Source organism: Otolemur garnettii, unplaced genomic scaffold (assembly GCF_000181295.1).
Source record: "Otolemur garnettii isolate 467f Iridium unplaced genomic scaffold, OtoGar3 scaffold00055, whole genome shotgun sequence".
In the NCBI taxonomy this organism is placed as follows: domain Eukaryota; kingdom Metazoa; phylum Chordata; class Mammalia; order Primates; family Galagidae; genus Otolemur; species Otolemur garnettii.
Window position 1 is genome coordinate 2,282,959 of NW_003852450.1, and position 19,095 is coordinate 2,302,053.

The 19,095-nt window shown below is 46.8% G+C and overlaps 1 protein-coding gene across 1 annotated transcript; it reads left to right on the forward strand.

The window, feature by feature from the left end:
* The first annotated feature begins 2,220 nt into the window (after nucleotides 1-2,220).
* FCAMR (Fc fragment of IgA and IgM receptor) lies at nucleotides 2,221-8,723 on the forward strand. Its single transcript, XM_012806596.1, has 6 exons — nucleotides 2,221-2,263; nucleotides 4,037-4,171; nucleotides 4,800-5,138; nucleotides 6,192-6,921; nucleotides 7,521-7,636; nucleotides 8,554-8,723. Exons 1-6 carry the CDS (start codon nucleotides 2,230-2,232, stop codon nucleotides 8,721-8,723), a joined length of 1,524 nt encoding a protein of 507 aa, XP_012662050.1. The 5' UTR covers nucleotides 2,221-2,229.
* The last annotated feature ends 10,372 nt before the right edge of the window (nucleotides 8,724-19,095 follow it).

Consider the following 19,095-nt stretch of genomic DNA (forward strand, 5'->3'; position numbering starts at 1 on the left):
TGGGGGCATGGGGATCAGGAGAAAAGATTTTCTCAGGGTAGCAGAAGGGACCTGGAAAGTCATAGGCGAGTCTGTGCTGAAGGTGAAGTGGATGCCCTTCCTGGCAGGACAGAGGCACAAGAGAGTCTCCCCATGAGGCTGCTGCACCCCCCAAATGCAGTATACTGTAATGGAGGCCTGAGGCCCCAGGCTACTGATTCCAGATCCCTGTCTTCTGGAGAAAGGATTTCAAAAGGTCATTTGGCAGGGAGGGTAACTTGGACACCTTCCGCTGAATGTTGTCCTTCCAGCCTCCATTCAAGGCTAATAACTCTCTGGAGACGTTTTATCTCATACTCTGTGCTTCCTCATTGCCCCTGGAGGTGGCTTTTTCTCCTGAAGTTCAGAGATTGCCACACCACTGGGCATCAGAAGTACCAGGCGGCGTGGTGCAGAGACTTTGGCCCCAACATGTGTGTGCTACGTTAGCACTTAGCATTTCAGAAAAAATAGCCCACTAGGAATCTGGGTGCCAGCCCCAGAATTAGCCTGCACTTAGCAAGTTTTAATCAAACTACAGATTAGGAACAGGTGCACCTTGGGAAAGCCTCCAGGTGAAGGCAGGAAGCCAGAAGGTCTGTAAGGCAGGGAAAAGTCTGAGGCCTCCATGTCAGTGCCCACAGAGAATTTGCTAAGGGAAAGACACAGAGGAGGTGCAAGAAGTCTGTGGACTTTTCAAAATCTGAGCACTCTTGGGCTCTAATGGAAAGAGCAGGCAAAGGGCTCCGTGGAGAAGGCTGGGCAGAGCCACGCTAAGGGGGTGACCTGCAGCTACAGGGCCACTCCGTGAGCTCCTGGCTTTTCTCTCCTTCTCTCCTCTCTTCTTTCTTTCATCTCTGAGCCTATCTTCTCTCTCCCCCTTCTATTACCTTCTCTGCCTTCTTCTCCTCCTTTGATCCCCTCCTGCCTATGTCCCAAACAGGCCAGTGGCTCTGCCAGGCTCAGTCTGGTTGGGGAGCCAGCAGGTTTCTGCTCAGGGTTCAAACTGTTGGCTGTTAGTGCCTGTTCTTAACAACACTGACTTAGGAAGGAGACCAGGAAGGAAAACACATGGCTAACTTTAGTTTGCTTTCTTTTTTTCTTTTAATCTATAGGTCCCAGGAACTTCAGGCAAAAGATAGATTCAAAGAACAGATTTTTTAATCAATCGAAAAACATTCTCCTATGGGTAATGAAATACAAAAGAAGTATAATGCATAATCTCTGTCTTTTTAACTAGCAAAAAGACCACCAAGTAATAATCAGTATGGTATCCATTCGAAGAGAGGTGGGTGTCTGTTCACAATGGCTGCGGAGACATCTACCATGTGCTAGGTCCCGTTCGGAGCCTGAAGGGGAGGGATGAGACACAAAGTTCTGCCTCCAAGGAGTTCTCCAGGCCAGTGGGAGAGACCACAGCAAGGGGAAAGTTGGTGTAGGCTGGGGATAGGGAGAGTTTTCTACAAATTGTGGGAAAGAAACAGAATAAAACATGAGTGCAGACACCCACAGGGCCTAAGATTTAATTTTTAACTGGCTGTTACTGACCAGAGGAATACTAACAGTATTTACAGGAATATTGACAGTGGAACAGAAAGCTTACCTGGAAGCAGTCAATGCCCTCTCCTGCAAAGGGGAAGGGAAGAGGAGAAGGGGGGACGGGGCTGCCCTATACCACATTGCCAGGCACTTTTACCACAATCCCACTACAGCTGTACAACAGTAACCCCGTCCAAATTCCCTCCTTCCCCTGGAGAGGTAACGAATGCTTGAGACTAACTTTCCAAAGTCCCACAATTCCAACTAAGGTTTGGACTTCAAATGCGTGCTCTTTCCACTATACTGTACTCCCCCATCCCCCCCAAGTTCAAAGCTCTAGGTTGGCAAGTGAGGGTCAGGGTTGGGATCTTACAGATGGAGTTTCACCTCCTCTGAACACAAGAACCTCAGGGTAAGGGAAATGTTTGCCTTGACAGAGTGACCCAGGACAACCGTGCATGCTTAGGAGTGTGAGGATAGAGTCACACTTCCTTGGGAGGACAGTGCTTGTCTTGCTCTTAGATGTATCCAACACAGCCACTGGGCTGGCAAACTGAGAACCCCGAGTGAGAAGGTGCCCGCCCAGGTCCCACTGTTGCTCACTCCAGCTTCTCTCAGGCTTCTTTTCATTTATAGTGTATTTTGCAGGTTGCCCAGAGGGCAAGATGGAAAATGCCCCTTCTCCTCATCCTGTGCCTGCTACAAGGTAAGCCCCATACTGGGCCCCATATTCAGAGCTTGCAAAACCAGACCTGAGTCTTCCAAGCTGCAGAGAGTCCTGATGGCCACCACGGTGGCACTGGGTACATCCATGGCTTTCTCTTCTGGGATCCAAGGCCACGCAGTAGCTCCAGGGAGTGGTCAGATCTGGGTCCAGGAAGATGAAGGAGGTGAGAGCTCACACGAGGGGGCATATGCCTGACCTGATGATTTCTAGCATTTCTATCATGATATCCTCCACGACTCTGCTAAATGAAGAGGCTTGGAAGTAAGTTGCTTACTGAAATGTCAGTTGCTAACTGAAATCCAGCTGCATTTTCAAGACAAGTGTTCCAGGGTATGCAAAAGGCAGAAGTAGGAGTGTTTCCAACCCTGCATTCTACAGACAACTGCCAGGCCCAGCACTTAGGGACATAAAGATGAAGAATCCTCTCTACTCCTAAAGAATTCAGAGCCTACAAAGAAACTATATGACTACATAGAAATTATGTTCACTTATTTACTTATTTATTCACACACATTTTTATGAAGCACTTACTATATGCCAGGCACTGGGGACAGATAAATGAAAGACAGAAGCCCTGCCCTAAAGGTCCTCACAGGCTAGTGTGGTGAAGCTGGCCTGGTATAGACCAGGGGGTCAGATGACAAGTGACCCCCTCTCCATGCTGTGGTAGCTGGAATTTATTCTGATGACAATAGGGAGCCACTGAGGAATATAGTGAGTATGCACCTAGAGTATCTAGTACCTAGAACCTAGTCCCAAGCAGATGCTTAATAAGTATGTATTGAATAAATGGATGAAAGCATGAAAATTCCATAATAATACCAACAAAGGACTAATGATTTATCTGCCTTGTAAACAAATCAGAGTGTTGATGAATGAAAAATAGCTAACATTTGAATAAGCATTCTTGATGAAATAATCAATCATACCACCTCTTTATTTTAATCTATTGGTCCCTTTAAAATTTTTCAGTAAGAGCAGGCTTCCCTGACCCAAATGAAAATGCAGATAGACCCATGGTTTTTCTACTAACATATAGGTAATTAGTCCTAAATTAATTGCTTTAAGTCTCAAATAGTCTAAACTTGATTATTTTTATTTTTATTTTTATTTTTTGGAGACAGGGTGTGACTCTCTTACCTAGGCTGGAATACAGTGACATCATCAAAGCTCAATGCAGCCTAGACTCCTGGGGTTCAAACAATCCTCCCACCTCAGCCACCCAAGTAGCTGATATTACAAGTGTGCACCACCACATCTAACTAGCTCTTTTAATTTTTTGTTGAGATGCGATCTCACTATGTGGCTCAAACTTCTGGCACCGAGGGATCCTACCATCTTGGCCTCCCATGCCTTGCCAATTCAATCATTTTAAATGTTTAGTTAAATGTTTTCGTTAACACTTTAATCTTCGTTCAAAGGTATACCCCTTCTTCCTCCCAAGTCCTGCAGTCCAAAAAGGGGGTGTGATTGCTAAAAGGGAGTGTGATTGCTGCCTTCTCTGTTCCTCTCCCTTCCTTCTCCCCATCTAGGCAGTGGCCATGGCAGGGGGGGTCCTCAACAGGGGAGTGGTAGAAGTGGGAGGGAAGAGAGGCGAGAGGAAAGGCAGGTCTCATCAGCTGGTGGGAGAACCTGGCACTCTCTGGCCTGGGGGGGGGGGGTTTGAGCTGGCTCTGGACCTTTTCCTCTTGTGGGTGCCTTTGTGGACACTTGGCTAGCCCCCTAATAACCCACCTCCTCCCTTTGCTACAGGTTCTTCTTTGACCCCTCCACACAGAAGACCCTATCTCAGATGGCTACAGGACGGCTTTCTCCCCTCTGGGACCCACCTCTGGGCCATTGAAATGCCTTCCTCATCCCTCTGCTGGCAGGAGAGTCCTTTGGCAGGTGCAGCCCCTACTGTCCTTTGTCCTAGCACAGACCTCTTGCAGTCTCTCAGACTCAGCCAGGCTCCTTCCGGCTGCAGGCAGCCCTTGCATTTCCCTGATGTCAGCCCTAGTGGTAGATGACATTACCCATATCCTGAAGCAGTATGCTAAACAGCCTCTCCAGGGCTGTAGGAAGAGATTGTAGAGCTGGCTCCAGCCATAGCCTATCATGTGTAGTTGTCCAGCCCAATGAGAGACTGGGAGGCCCTCCTGTCAGATGTTACCTCAGCCCTCTTCCATGAGCTTACATGATATCTTTCCTAAACCTTGCTTTGGAGCACAGTGGAGTGACCCTAGGCTCTGGATGGACTTGTATGAGAACACCTGCACATTTAGCTAAGTGATAGCTGAATGGTGGGTAAGGGTATTGCTTCATCTTTCACATGGGGCTCTGATGATAGGTCTATTCCATATCTTGGGGTGACCTTGGCTTCCCCATTAGCCAAGCTCTACCATTTCTACATTGACACCCTCTACTTTTACAGTGGATTTTTCTCACCTGACCCCTAATTCTGGCATAGTTTGGAGCTTGTGATGGTCATTATACTCACCCTTCCCCCTCCTTTGACTTTTTCCTCTGCCTGCAGCTGCAAATGCATTGAAGGGGCCAAGGCTGGTGTCTGGAGTGCCTGGGGGAGCTGTCACTATCCAGTGCCATTATGCCCCCTCTTCAGTCAACAAGCACCAGAGGAAGTACTGGTGCCGTCTGGGACCCCCAAGGTGGATCTGCCACACCATTGTGTCCACCAACCACTACACTCATCCTCACTATCACAACCGTGTGGCTCTAGTGGACTTTCCACAGAAAGGCTTCTTTGTGGTCAGGATGTCCCAGCTATCCCTGGATGACGTGGGATGCTACCACTGCGGCATTGGGGATGGAAACGCCATGCTGTTCTTTAGCATGAATCTTACTGTCTCTGCAGGTAAGAGTGGACATCTGATGCACCGAGCTTGGGGAAGCGAATGCTAGGAAGGAGAAGGTACAAGAGAAGGCCGGGAGAACCAAGAGGGCTTTAAATATTAGAGGAGTGATGATACAAGTTAGGGGTGAGGCAAAGACTTTAAGAAGTAGGCTTTCATTTTTTCAAAGAGAGTAGGATAAACTTTCCAACTGAATACATAATTCTCCCCGAATATGTAAAATACATATTTAGAGATAGTTCCAAAAGGGTAATGAATTGAATAATGTGGCCTCTTAGAGTCCTGATGGCTCCATGTTCAGACATGCAGACAAGGGGTGGCACTGCAGAGGAGGTGTGGCAGGCAGGACAGAAGAGTTGCAACTGGGCTTTTCCTACCACAGACCCTCACTGAACCTCTCAGCAAACATCTGACAACTACTAGGCCCAGATCTTATCTAGCAGGTTCTAGAAGGTTAATCCAGAGTCAGGTACCCAGAGCATGGGAAGGCATCCAGTGGAAGCCCACTCTACAGAAGAGAGGGCATGTTAGGAGGCAGCTGAGGGCACGTTAGCCTTATTAGATGCTGCTTTCCAGTGATCTGCTGAAGAGCAATACTTACTGGGCTGTGGGGCTGCTGTGGGGACAGGGGACAGCAAGGGGATTCTGGACATCTGGCTAGAGAGTATGTGGTCCTGGGAGATGGGAATATGACACGTCAATGATTGCAGCAGACTAGTAACTGAATTTTCCACTATTTTATTTTATTTTATTATTTTATGAGACAGGATCTCTGTCACTCAGGCTGCAGTGCAGTGATGTCATCATAGCTCACTGCAGCCTCAGACTTTGGGCTCAAATCTTCCCACCTCAGCTTCTCAAATCGCTGAGATTATAGGTGTGAGCCACCATGCCTGGCCCAAATTTTAATTTTATCCAACACATTGCCTGAAGACCACATCTCTTAGTAAGGTGGAATTATATCTGGCAAAGATTTTAAGCCCAATGTCCTTTGCCAAATCCAGTAGGTAACCTGTATAGCCTTCCCATGTGACCTCCCTCTGTTATCCCCACAGGTCCTTCCAGCACCCTCCCCATAGCCACTTCAGCTGATGGGGGCCTCACCACAAGATCCTTTGGAATAGCACCTCCAGCAGCCAACAGATGGACCCCAGGACCCACCCAGACCACAGAAGGACAGGGCACAGAACAGGACAGAGTTGCTCTAACCCTTGGAGCCAGCACCACAGCTTCAGCTAAGGGAAGTCAAACCCCAGGAACAACCAGAACAGCAAGGACAGGAGTCTGGGTGGTGGGACCCATCAAGGCCACCGTTCCCATTCCAGAGAGTCCAGCTTCAAAAACCAGAAGCATCTCCAACATAACAGCAGGTGTTTGGATATGGGGCACCAGAAGCTCAATAACAAACAGGGCTGTTGTCAGCAATGATAGGAGGCAGATAACAACTACCATGGCTGACAGGCCAGGGGAGGAAACAGAAGGGGTCAAGATAGCTCTAGATGCAGCCACAAAGGTCATAGGAACCATGAGGCCATCAGCCCTGGTCTCAGAAAAACTATCCTGGGAAACCCTCCAAGAAGCAACACCGGTTTCTGAACAACGATTTCTGAGCTCCATTGAAGGAACAATCCCAGGTACAGGCATGTGGACCTTAGCAACCACCAGCATAGAGACAGCATCTATGGAAGGAAGCACAGAAGCAGATGGAGATGGTGCTACTGAAGACAGTGGTCCCCCAATAGCAGGCTATCCAAGGCCCCCTGGAAAAGAGTCATCCAGGAAAAGGTAAGACCCAGGCCCCTCTTCTCAGCTGGGGACCCACATGTGACTCATCCCCTGCATGAGCAGGACAGATGCTTACTTCTGTCCCTTTGTACCTGCAGGACAGTGACACACACTTTGGATACCTGTCTCATTGTGAGAGTACTCCTTGATTATTTTCATGTGGATTTCAAGTAAAATGTAAATAATAGAATGATAGCATTTTTAGGCTGAAATCTTGAGGACTTTCTATTTTTTTAAGATGAAGATTAGAAGCTTCGTGAGAGGAGGTAACTCTCTGAAGCCACAAGAAAAGATTATGGCAGAGACAAATGCCAAGACTGGAGTCCCCAGTTCCCACTTGGTCCTCTTTCTCACTGTGGCATGTAGAGGGGCCCACACACAGGCGGCTGGAGTAGGGAAAAGGACTGGGGCTTGGGAACCTGAAGACAGTGGTTCTGGTTCCAGCTCTGCTACTAACCAGCTGTGGGAACTAGGGCAGCCAACTTGCTGTGTCCTCAGCTTCTTCACCTACAAAATGAGAAGTGTGGGCCAAATGACACTTCATCTTCTATCTTGACTCCAACCTCTTCTTTTCTCTACTCTTTCCATCCCCACTCCAGTGCTTTTCCAGAAAAGAACAGCTCCCGCATCCTGACTCCAGTCTCTACCATACTGGTCCCACTTGTGCTCGTGGCTCTGGTCCTATTGCAAAGGAAGCTCTCAAGAAGGAGGACCTGTGAGTTAAGTTTAAGTAGCCCCAAGGCTAAGGAGAGGAGTGCTTGTTCCCACCCGACACCCTCCAATCTGGGTGGGATGAAATCATTTGAGGGCTTTTGAATGTAGAAGTACTATATTCTAGTCTGAGCCATTTAACCACTCTTGGCCTTGGCTTACTCTATCACCCTGGGTAGAGTGCCCTGGCGTCCTCATAGCTCACAGCAACCTCAAATTCTTGGGCTTGAGCAATCCTCTTGTCTCAGCCTATGAAGTAGCTGGGACTATAGGCATGCACCCCCCTGCACAGCTAGTTTTTTTCTATTTTCAGTAGAGACAGGATCTTGCTCTTGCTCAGGCTAGTCTGGAACTTCTGAGCTGAAGCAATGCACCTGCCTCAGCCTCTCAGAGTGCTAGGATTGCAGGTGTGAGCCACCGTACCTGGCCTGGCCTTAGTTTCTTAATCAATAAATAAGAAAATCATCTCTGTACTTACGACTCAAGGTCATACCAAAACTTAAGGAGAAGCTTTTGGAAGATTATAAGATATCCACTAAACAGACATGCAGCCATGTAAGCCATCTAGTAGCAGAGAGCAGGAGGGCAGGGCCCAGACCTGGGATCAAACCTTGCATTTGCTCCCTTCCTTCTTTATACCCCTGCTGAAATTCTCTGATAGAAATGTGCCCAGGTTAAATACTCTTAAAGTGAGCACTCATGTTTAGACCTCATAAAGAAACTGAGATTTTCCTAGGAGCAAGTGGAGGAGTCTAAGATTATCAGACCCAGGGCCCCAGTCAGTGGGCTAGGCTGGCAGTTGCCAGTTTTCTGTGTCAGGAAGTTCTCAAACAATTGTGGTGGGTGGGGGTGGTTCTCAGGAAATCAAACTCAGAGCTGTCCATGCCCAGAGCCCTCACAGCCTGCTCTGTGTCTCTGCAGCTCAGGAGGCAGAAAGAGCACCAAGGGTCACCCTGATTCAGATGACACATTTCCTGGAGCCAAGCCACCAAGCGGACCAGCTGCCCCACGTGGAAAGGAAGATGATCCAGGAAGACCCTCCTATTGCCCAAGCCAGCCCGACTATCCCAGAGAGAGACCCAGGGCCCTGAGGGATGGAAAGATAAACTGCTCAGTCACCATGGAAGAGGAACAGGATGAAAGCCTCTTCTCAGGATCCTTCTTCCACCTACATGAAGAGGAGCTGAGGCAGGTGGGGCTGTACCTGGGGAAGTACGGGCTGACCATCTGTGGGTCCAAGAAGCTCAAGCATTGTCCCTGACCAAAGGACCATAGGACTCAAAGAAGGAAAGGGTTTATTAAACCCTGGAAGATGGCACCTAGGAAAAATGTGGAATTTGCATTCCCAGATGTTTGAAAATAGAAGAGGCTTCCAAACAGTATGGAAAACAACGAATTCTCTATCACCACTCTCGGCCCTTGCTAGGCACCTCCTTTTCTGACTCAGCCTGCTGTACACATGTCTTCATCCTCATGTATAATAGTCTTGTCATCTCAAATAGATTCTGAGCTCCTTTAGGACAGTTAACTGTGCTTCATCCACCTCTCTGTGTCCCCAGACAAATTTAACTTAGTAGGATCCCCATAAATATCTGTGGCTGATTGGCCGAGTGGGAGGGCATGGCCCAGTGGCCTCTGGGGACCTTGTCCACTCAGGAGCTCTGAATCCCCCTGGGCATTTGCCCTGCATTTGGGAGTCCCCTAGATGACCTCACAGACAGGTGGTTTCTACACACAGACCAAAAGGAGGAAGAGCATTCCTCACACCATTGCTCCCCATTCATCCCAATGCTTATTATGCTGTAGTGTAAACCTTTTGACCCAGTCAAGATTTTCTGGGATTTTCCTAAACTGAGGAAGGAGGGGGTGTTTTCGGTAGAGTCTCACCTTCTTCATAAAGTTCCTCTTGTTATAAATCCTGCTTATAAATCCTTCATATCGAGGACTGTTGATAAAGCTGGAAAATGGCTTTGGGGGTGCAGTGAGGGACAAAAGAGAAGAATTTTATGTGGCTTCTGCCTTATAGTCATGTAACCTCATGCCCTGCCTCAGGCCCCACTGTCTTTTTGGGAATCATATCTGCTCTTTTCTTTTGTTAGATCTGTGGGCAAGCTGCCTGGACTCCATATTTGGACAGAACAGCCTTTGAGCAATGGGAAAGGGAAAGAAAGACTCCAGTATCTAGTTAAGAATTGTCAGGTAGATATTTCCAGAAGGTTCAGCTGTACCTTCTAAGCCATCTGCAGCATCAGAAAGCCCCCAGGAACGCTTCTTTAGATCTGGTTCTGAACCAGGACACCATACCAAGAAACTCAGGGAGGCAGTTTTCATGGCTTGTGAGAAAGACCTGTTGTTTTGGAAAAGCAGGAAAGTTGCACGCATCTAACCAAACAGAATCAAAGAATTTCAGATCTAACAGATTTTTAGGGATTAGTCTAAAATTCTCAGTCTAGAAGCGAGTTAACTGAGGCCCAGAGGGAGGAGGAGTCACTTGTTTAAAGTCACACAGTTAACCCATTTAGTAACAGCAGAGTGAGGACTAGAAGAGAGAACTCATGACCTTGGTCTGGAGCCTTTTCCACTTCACCATTGCTAAGCAATGTATCAAAGCAAAACTAATTGACAAAAATCAATGATACCATAGTCATCTCTCTAAATGATTTTCATGCTCACTCTCTCAGTGACCTTGTTACCACCCAACCAGGTTCATTGCCAGCTGCTCAAGAAGAAGCTAATATACTGAGATAGCACATGTTACAGCAGAGTTTAATTTCACAAACACCGTGCCAGGAGATGGGAGGAATTTCTCAAATCTATTTCTCTGAAAATTTGGGAGAAATGATTTTTAAAGACAATTTGGCAGGTAAAAGGCTAGGCAATTGGGTCTGCTAATTAGACCCAATTGCCTGGGACAGAACCATAGGGATATAGACGTTGCCTTCTTTCCTGAGCTGGTTCTTGGGGTTAGAAGTCACAATTCCAGTAGAGTCAGTTCTTTGGTATAGGCCACTGGTCTGGGTGAGCAAGCCAATCCACTGGAATGTAGAGTGTGGAAGATATCTCAGAAACTATCTATAGGTTTCAAAAAGTTTATGTTATCTACAGAGAAAGTTAGGAGTCTTTATGACCACCAGCTATGTGACTTCAGAGTAGCAACTGTAGAAAAGCAAACAAGGGGACAGTGGCGGATTAATATCAAGCAAGGGAGGGGATAGTGGCTGATAATTACCATTGTTTTCAGTTAGATATGTGCCTTCCTGGAGTACTAGGCCTTCACTATAGTTCTCACTTTGCACCCCTTTGTGGATTTGTAAAGGGCAGTATCATCCTGCCCCGAAAAAATCCATAAGGAGGCTAGAACAGACTCCTTTGTCCCATGCCACCCAGCAGGAAGCAGACCCTGAGAGGTGTGTGATCCAGCCAGTCACTCACCTCATTGGTGGCAGGGATGGAGGGAGAACACAGGCTGTTCTAACACTAGATTCTCAAGATGTGAAGAAGTGTTCTGAGGACAAGGAGGTGGGGTAGATTAAAGAAGTTGGGGAAATGCTGGGTTCTATGCAAGATTTGTCAGAGCCTTTAACATATGAAGGCTCATTGAATATGAGCCTTTAACATACGAATAACCCAGAGAGGAGATTATTATGTGTTTCCCAGGTATGTGGGATTATCATGCCACAATGAAGCAGTCTTGCAGGACTGGAGATCCTCAGATCACTCTCTGTCTGTAGAAACCTCAGGCACTAAACCAGGGGTTGGCCAAGCTTTTCTGCAAAGGGCCAATTAGTAAATATTTTAGGCTCTGCAGGCCACACAGTTTCTGTGGCAATGCTCAGTCTTTGGAAGTTCAAAAGCAGCGAGACACAATCCATAAACAAGTGACCATGGCTGTGTCCCAATAAACTTTATCTACGAGTTGCACTGAGCCATAATTTACCAATCCCTGCACTAAACCATGAATATATGACTCTCCTGCCTCCACACTGATCTGAAGGATCATTTTATACTTTATTTCATTTTTAACTTTTAAAAAAAATTTTATTTTTCACTCTTTAAAGATTTATTTATTTATTTTGAGACAGAGTCTCACTCTGCCACCCTGGTGGAGTGCTGTGGCATCACCATAGCTCACGGCAACCTCAAACTGATCCAAAGGATCAGATCCTACTCTTCCTCCAGAGCTTCCCTGACCGCCCCTCTCTGGACCGCTCTTTCTGCTGAACTGCTCTATACTTTCTGTCAGACTATCCCATCTTAAGGGAAGGAGGGGAGCCAGGGGATGCTGGCCAAGTGTCTAGAGCCAGGAGTGTTTCCAGAGACAAGGGTGTGATAAGGAAAGCTGAGATCTATCAGTGGGAGGAGGCAGGGCGAGTTCAAAGGGCCTGAGCAGAGTCTCCTGGTCAAGAGTTTGGAGGGACAATTAGAGCTTTGCAGGGGAGGAAGTGGGGCAGCCCTGAGAGCATTTATAGCTCTCCTTTATGGACTAACTTGATGCTTGGAATGGAGCAAGAAGGGTGACTTAAAGGGCCAGAGGCAAAACAGGCAGAGGAGGCCAACTCCACCACTTGGTAGTGACATCGCTTTTGTTTTTTCATTTTCCATCCACAGTTAGCATGATGCCCTCACCACCGAGAGGAGAGGCAGGGAGACATCCATCAGTACGCTGGAATCAGGGGGGTTATCCAGAAATCCATGGGGATTTCTCATCCAGGACACAGAGAAGCTATTGATTTACATACAATTTTCATATTATCAAGCAGATTCTTAGGTTAGGGCATGTAGGGGGTTTGCTAAAAGATCATCTCATAATAAGGCAGATTAAGAAGAGAAAGAGATTCATTTACCCTGCCTGCGAATCAGAGTCATTATCCAGTTTCCCAGTGAAGTCTAGAAGTTTTAGTTTTCTATACTATACTGGAAATGAGGGCATACAGATAACATCTTGTGTGGCAATAAATGGTTATTAGGGAGGATAAAAGATACTTGCGAGAATGAATGGATGGGGGGAAACATTGACTTATGAATGATTTTCTTTGAAAACTAAATTAACCTGAGAGACAGGTTTTGTTTGGTTTGGTTTTGAGGCAGAATCTCACTCTGTCGCCCAGGCTAGAGTGCCATGGCTGTCAGCCTAGCTCACAGCAACCTCAAACTGCTGAGTTCAAGCAATCCTCCTACCTCAGCCTCCAGGCCTAGCTGGGACTGCAGGTTCCCCCCCACAACATCAGCTAATTTTTCTGTTTTTAGTAGAGACAAGGTCTCACTCTTGCTCAGGCTAGTCTCAAACTCCTGAGCTCAAGGGATCCTCCTGCCTCAGCCAGACAGATATTACCTTCAGATGGTTTGGGCCAGGTCTGGTGACATTCATGAGGCTCTTCCTTCTTGCAATACATTGGAATAACAGGGACAGAGAGAGAATTCAATTGTTCTTTTTGATAGATTTTTTTGTTATGAAGAGAGAAAGCCCCTTCCAATGCCTGGATCTTCAAAGGCCTTTAAATACTCTTTATTTCAAGGAGTCATATTTTGTGGGTGAAATTTCCTGAGCTCCTACAGGGCCCATCCTCCAGTTTTTTCCCTTCTAACTTATCAAGGCTGCTGCCCCTTCTTAACATGTCTCTACATGGCAGGTATGATCTTGAGTATTTTCACATTCTTTATGTTATTTGATGCAACATTTCTGTAAGGTGGGTATAATAATTCCCATTTTACAGATGAGAAAACTGAGGTCCAGAGAAATTAGATAGTTACATTACTAGGGAAAAGACAAGCTGGGAGATGAATGCAAGGTGCCCACCTGCACAGCTACGTCCTGGCTTGCTGTACCACCCTACCTTCCCTCTTGCTTGGGTTTCTGGCCTGAGGATCTAATCAGCTTCTTCCCTGTTTAAAGCTTTAAAGTCTTGCTTGTTTCTCTCTCTTCAGCTCATGTGTAGAAGGTTTCATAATCATTTCCAGGAATTTGTTCTCGTCAGTCACCTAACTAGCTTATTCCTGTCCTAGACTAGTGAAGTGTAAAATTAAAAAAAAAAAAAAAGTTCAGGGAGCCGGAACTGAGAGCTGAACTGCAGGCACCAGCCCCGAGGTCCTTGCTGACATTTGTACAAGGAGAGTTCAGATCTGTATTTGTGGGCATGTTCATCTAACTCAGGTTACTCAGGGCAAATGCTTGACCCTAAGCTAACTTCATATTGCTCTGCACCGACACTTTGCGGGTTTCTTTCTCACCTCCAATATTCAATGTGGTCTGAGAAATACAGAATCAGTTCAATAACAGCCTCAGTTAGACCCCAGGAGGAAGTTACCCCCAGGAGAACCCAGATGCACTTTAGCCATGTAGACAGGGGTTAGTGGACTGTTCTTCACGGGTACAGATATCCCAGAGCTGAGAGCTTAACAAACTTGGAATGCAGAAAGGAGATCTTAACGCTGAAGGAAACAGACTCTGTGAGTAGCCCTGAGTACAAGGCGAACTCTCCATTTTTCTTTAAGTGATATAGCTTGGTTTATGAACACTGACCCTCCCACGCCAGCCTGCTCCCTTCACTGTCAGCAGGAGAGTGAGCTGTCACACTCTCCAAGGGGCCAGCTGAAACCCAGGTGGGCAGCAGAGAGGTGGCAGCCACAGGGGAGGAACCATGGCACACCTCTGGGTGTATGTGAAAATCACCAGTACTGGGCCAACAGGCCGCCATCTGCCTCCTGTTCCCATTGTGTTAATGAATACACATTCACTGAGCAGATGAATCTTTTGTCCAAAGATGTTGCCCTTCACTTCAGAAAAGAGTTCAAGAAAAGGGAATTAGGCAGTGTGCTTCTCTAGGGCGCGGCATGGGAAAGCCAGACTGATTAGTAAACGCGACTGGTCCAAACCTTTTATTTTGCAGCACTCCCCACTTCCAACAGTGTAATATAGAAAACTAAAACTAGGCATGGCGACTCATGCCTGTAATCCGATGCTCTGGAGGCTGACGCCATTGGATCACCTGAGCTCAGGAGTTCAAGACCAGCCCGAGCAAGAGTGAGACCCCCTCTCTACTAAAAATAGAAAAACTAGCTGGGCATTGTGGTGGGCACCTGTAGTCTCAGCTACTTGGGAGTCTGAGGCAAGGGGATCTCTTGAGCTCAAGAGTTTGAGGTTGCTCTGAACTAGGATGCCATGGCACTCCACTCAGGGCACAGAATGAGACTCTGTCTCAAAGCAAAAAAAGAAAAAGAAAACTAAAAACTAATTAAAGCATATGTCATCAGAAATAAACAGACTCCCATTCTACAGACGAGAACATTGAGGCTCAGATGGGCACAAGAGACAGGAGATTATAGGGGCTACTTTTTCAATGGCTGTCTGCCAGGCAACCTTGGGCCAAGGGCCAGACTCAGATCAGGAACAAGGAAATAGCAAGTCTTCAGGAGGACCCCAATGGCTCATGAGAAGGGCTGGGTCCTGTCACCTGACACTCTGCCTGTTGATTTTGGACGCCTATTCAAAAATTCTTCCTCGTTCCGCTGCTCCCTAGCCTGGGTGTGGAGGTAAGAGGGTGCAGGAGAGTGGTTTGCTCATTTGTCCTTTCCTCTCAGAACCAGAGAATAAAAGCTCTGTGAAGCCCAAAGAGACTAGGCCCAAAGGGAAATTGAGAGAGCTTTTGGATTATGAAGGACTTTCCATTTCTAAGGCCTTTCGTGTCCAGCTCCCCATGACTTGAACCCCAGGACAGCCTACTCTGGGCAAGACACACAGCCTTGGGGTATACTGAGCACAGTCTCTGCCTTCATTCCTCCACCAGCCACAATGATACCGGGTACCCAACAACACCTGCCTCCAAACTGGAATTCCCAGAAGAAATGCTGTCTTCACTCTCTGATTGGGAGTCACCTGAGCTAAGAAAACAGGTGATGGCCTGAACATGGGGGCAGTGCCACAGGGAAGCAGATGGTTAAAGAGGTGGCTCAGTGTGTTCACATAGAAAAGAAAAGAACTGAGGCTCATGTGTTTATATTTGGCCGGAATGAAGAAGCCTCTTTCATCAACACAGTCCAAAGACTAGAGCCACTACTCTGGCAACAATCCTCTTTCTCTCTTCCCACCCCCACACCCAACCACACACCTTGCCATCCTGTCACTTTTCCCTCATTAAGGTTGCTCTTGGTATTAGCACAATGATGCCAGATCATAGATGCTAGGCCCTGAGTTCCTTAGGAAGGACACTGGGAAGACCCTACGGAATCACCCAATAATTAGGCAAATATGGGTTCTTTATAATTAATTCTCCTCCAATAGGGAGATTCACCTGGCAAAAGGCCTAGGCCTCTGAACATAAGTCCAGGCTCAGGAATTCCCACAGCACTTGCCTAAGCCCAGCCAACAAGACTATTCCCTCCAGTGAGCTTCCGAACAGCATCCACCCTAGGGACCACGGTGCCAGCTAGTAGCACTCTCATTGCCAGCTGGGCACCAAGGGCAGTGGTCCCCACACGCGTTCCCTACCACCACCACCCCCCAGCCCAAAAGGCAGAGCTGGGACAGGAAGAACAAATGCTGTGCGGCTGCCAGTGGATGACAGCGAGGATCAGGAGATACTGCATCATCACCTGCAGGGAAGGATAACCCCAAACACTCAGCACCCTGAGGGGGGCAGTCCGTGATATTGAGCTTTGGCAGATTCACTATCACAACTTTATTTTCCAGTGATTGATACTAACATGACTCTATATGCTAGGCTTGATAGAGAATTCTAGATTAAACGTTGACTCCAGACAGGGGTTAAACATTAACTCAGCTGAAGACCTGCACACAAGAGCAGAGAGCTGGCAGTTCGCTCTTATCTCACTGGTCTGGCAAGAGCCACACTCACAGGAGCCATCCATACTAAGGGATGCCAGTGGGCAGTGGAGAGTGGAAAAGGCTGCATGACCTCCCCTTCTCTATTGATGATTGGGTCAACCCCCATCACAGAGCATCAAGCTACTAATGCCACCTGAACAGCTGGATCTGTGTGAGCCTGTGGGCTTGGTCTTCTCTAACTTTCTCTGGATTAACCAAGGGTATAAAAAGAAGTCCTTTGCTGTCTGTGAAAATATAATTCAGAAATTCATCCTAAGAACAAAGGCTTTGGGAAGTGGGGAAAAAAATGCCTCCTGCTGAAAGACCTGAGTTCTAGGCCCATTTGTACCATTACCTTACCATGTAAATGTGGGCAAGTCATTTCATGTCTCTGCCCTCAGTTCCACATCATTCAAGTGGGGAATCACTCTCAGTTCTGAAAGCCCTTGCTGTCCCATTCATTTGATGCTAAATCATAAGCATCTATTAGATGCAAGCCACTGCACATATTATTCTTAATCTTTATAACATACACATGAGGCAAGAAGAGTTTTTCCAGAGACATTAAACAATTTGTCCAAGATCCTCTGGCTAGTAGGTGGCAAAGATTGGATGTGAACCCAGGGTGGTCTAAGTTCAGAGCTCAGGCTTTTTATACGGAGGTGGCATTGCCTCTCTGTGCCTGCTACCTCCTAGCTTGTGTTTTTCCTTGACAATGTTATATGTGAGTGATGACTCCTCATTTAAACTATATATCCTTAGGGAACAGAAATGCACACTTCTGTATGTCTCAAATCTCCCTGCATGTTCAATGAGTCATAATCATAGCAGGTGCCTGTTGTGGGCTGAAACACCCCCCCTCCCCAAAGTATGTCTTTGTCCTAATCCCTGAAACCTATAAATGTGAACTATAGGGAAAGAGTCTTTGTGGATGTGATTAAATTCAGGATTTGAGATGAGGACATCACCCTGGATTGTCTGGGTGAGCCCTAAATGCCATTACAAGTATCCTTATAAGAGAGAGACCAAGTGATAGTTGCGCCACCCACATAAGGCAAGGTGACTACGGAGACAGAGACTGGAGCAATGCAGCCACAAGCCAAAGAATGCCGAGAGCTTCCAGCAGCCACCAGAAGCTTAAAGAGGCAAGGAGCAGGTTATTTGCTAGAGCCTCCACAGGAGGGTGGCCCTGCTGACACCTTGATTTTCAGCTTTTTGCCAGAATGCATTTATGTTGCTTTAAGCAGCCGGAGTTGTAGCAGTTTATCACCAAACAAAGGAAATTAATTCAGTGCCCAACCAAAACACAGAATCCTAGAACTGGGAGACCCCTGGGAGCCATTTGACCCTGCCATCTTATCTAATATAACATAAAAGGCCCTCAGGCCTGAAGCAGTAAGTGATTTGGCAAAGGTCACTTGGCAAGTTAGAGGCAGAATTATGGCCGGGACACAAGTAGTCTGACCCCAGACCAGTATTTCTGAACTTGCCCACACTAATTCATACCAAGTCCTAGAGTCACCAAAGTCAAATGAGAAGCTGCTCATTTTATTATATATTTTATTGCATTATTGCTTTAAAGGGGGGGGGGCTTTGGAGCAGACAAGAGACACAATTCCCACTGTTCACTTCATTTTTGAGTTGGGAAATAGATCCTCAAGGCCTGTCCCTCCTCCCCCAGGGCCAGGATACAGGGGTCTGTTTTGAGGCCAGTGGTTTTCAGACAAGGAAACGAGGGTGAGAGGGAAGCTGTGGCTCCATCACACCACCAGTATGTGGCTGAGCCCAAAATATGATGTGGGATTTTTACTTTCTGGCTCTTCTCTGGGTTCTATTTCTTATTTTTCTCTTTTTCTAAGCTGGATTGGTAGGATAGGTGGGCTTCAGGTATTTGGGGGTTGTGTGTGTGTGTCTGACACCATCAGCTGAGACAGTTTTGGAATATACTGGAAACGTGAATTAGGACATGACCTGGTAAACTAGCCACCATCACGTAATAATGAGGTAAGGAAGGAGAACTGCACCCCCACACACACCCCGTAGAGGCAGAATGGGAAGCAGTGGTTTAGTGGGTGTGCTTCCCTCCCTCCCCACAAGCCTTCAGTCATCAAGTTTCTCTCTAGTATTCAATGAACCGCCCTTAACCCCATTCCAGCCCAGACATCTAGGCCAGTGTTAGTCCTTGCTTTGGGGAAATAATAAGAAATACGGAAACAAGTCCTACAAATATCTTTTTTTAAAAAATTAAATCATAAACACATAGATCATGTATACATTAATGCATTTATGGAATACAATGTGCTGATTTCATATAGAATTAGGAATGCTTACATCACACTGGTTAATAGATACTTCATCTCGTTTACTTAGTTATTGTGTTAAGACATTTATACTCCATACTAACAGATCTGACATGTACCCTTGCATTATGCACCATTGGTGTGCACCATTCACCCTCCCTCCATCTGACATCCCCCCTCCTTTCCCATCCCTCTCTCCTCCCTCCTTCATCCTGGGCCATAGTTGTGATTCTATTCTTCATATGAAAGTGTGAGTGATTGTAAATTGGTTTCATAATAGTACTGGGATATTTTTTCTTCCATTCTTGAGATATTTTACTAAGAAGGATATGTTCCAGCTCC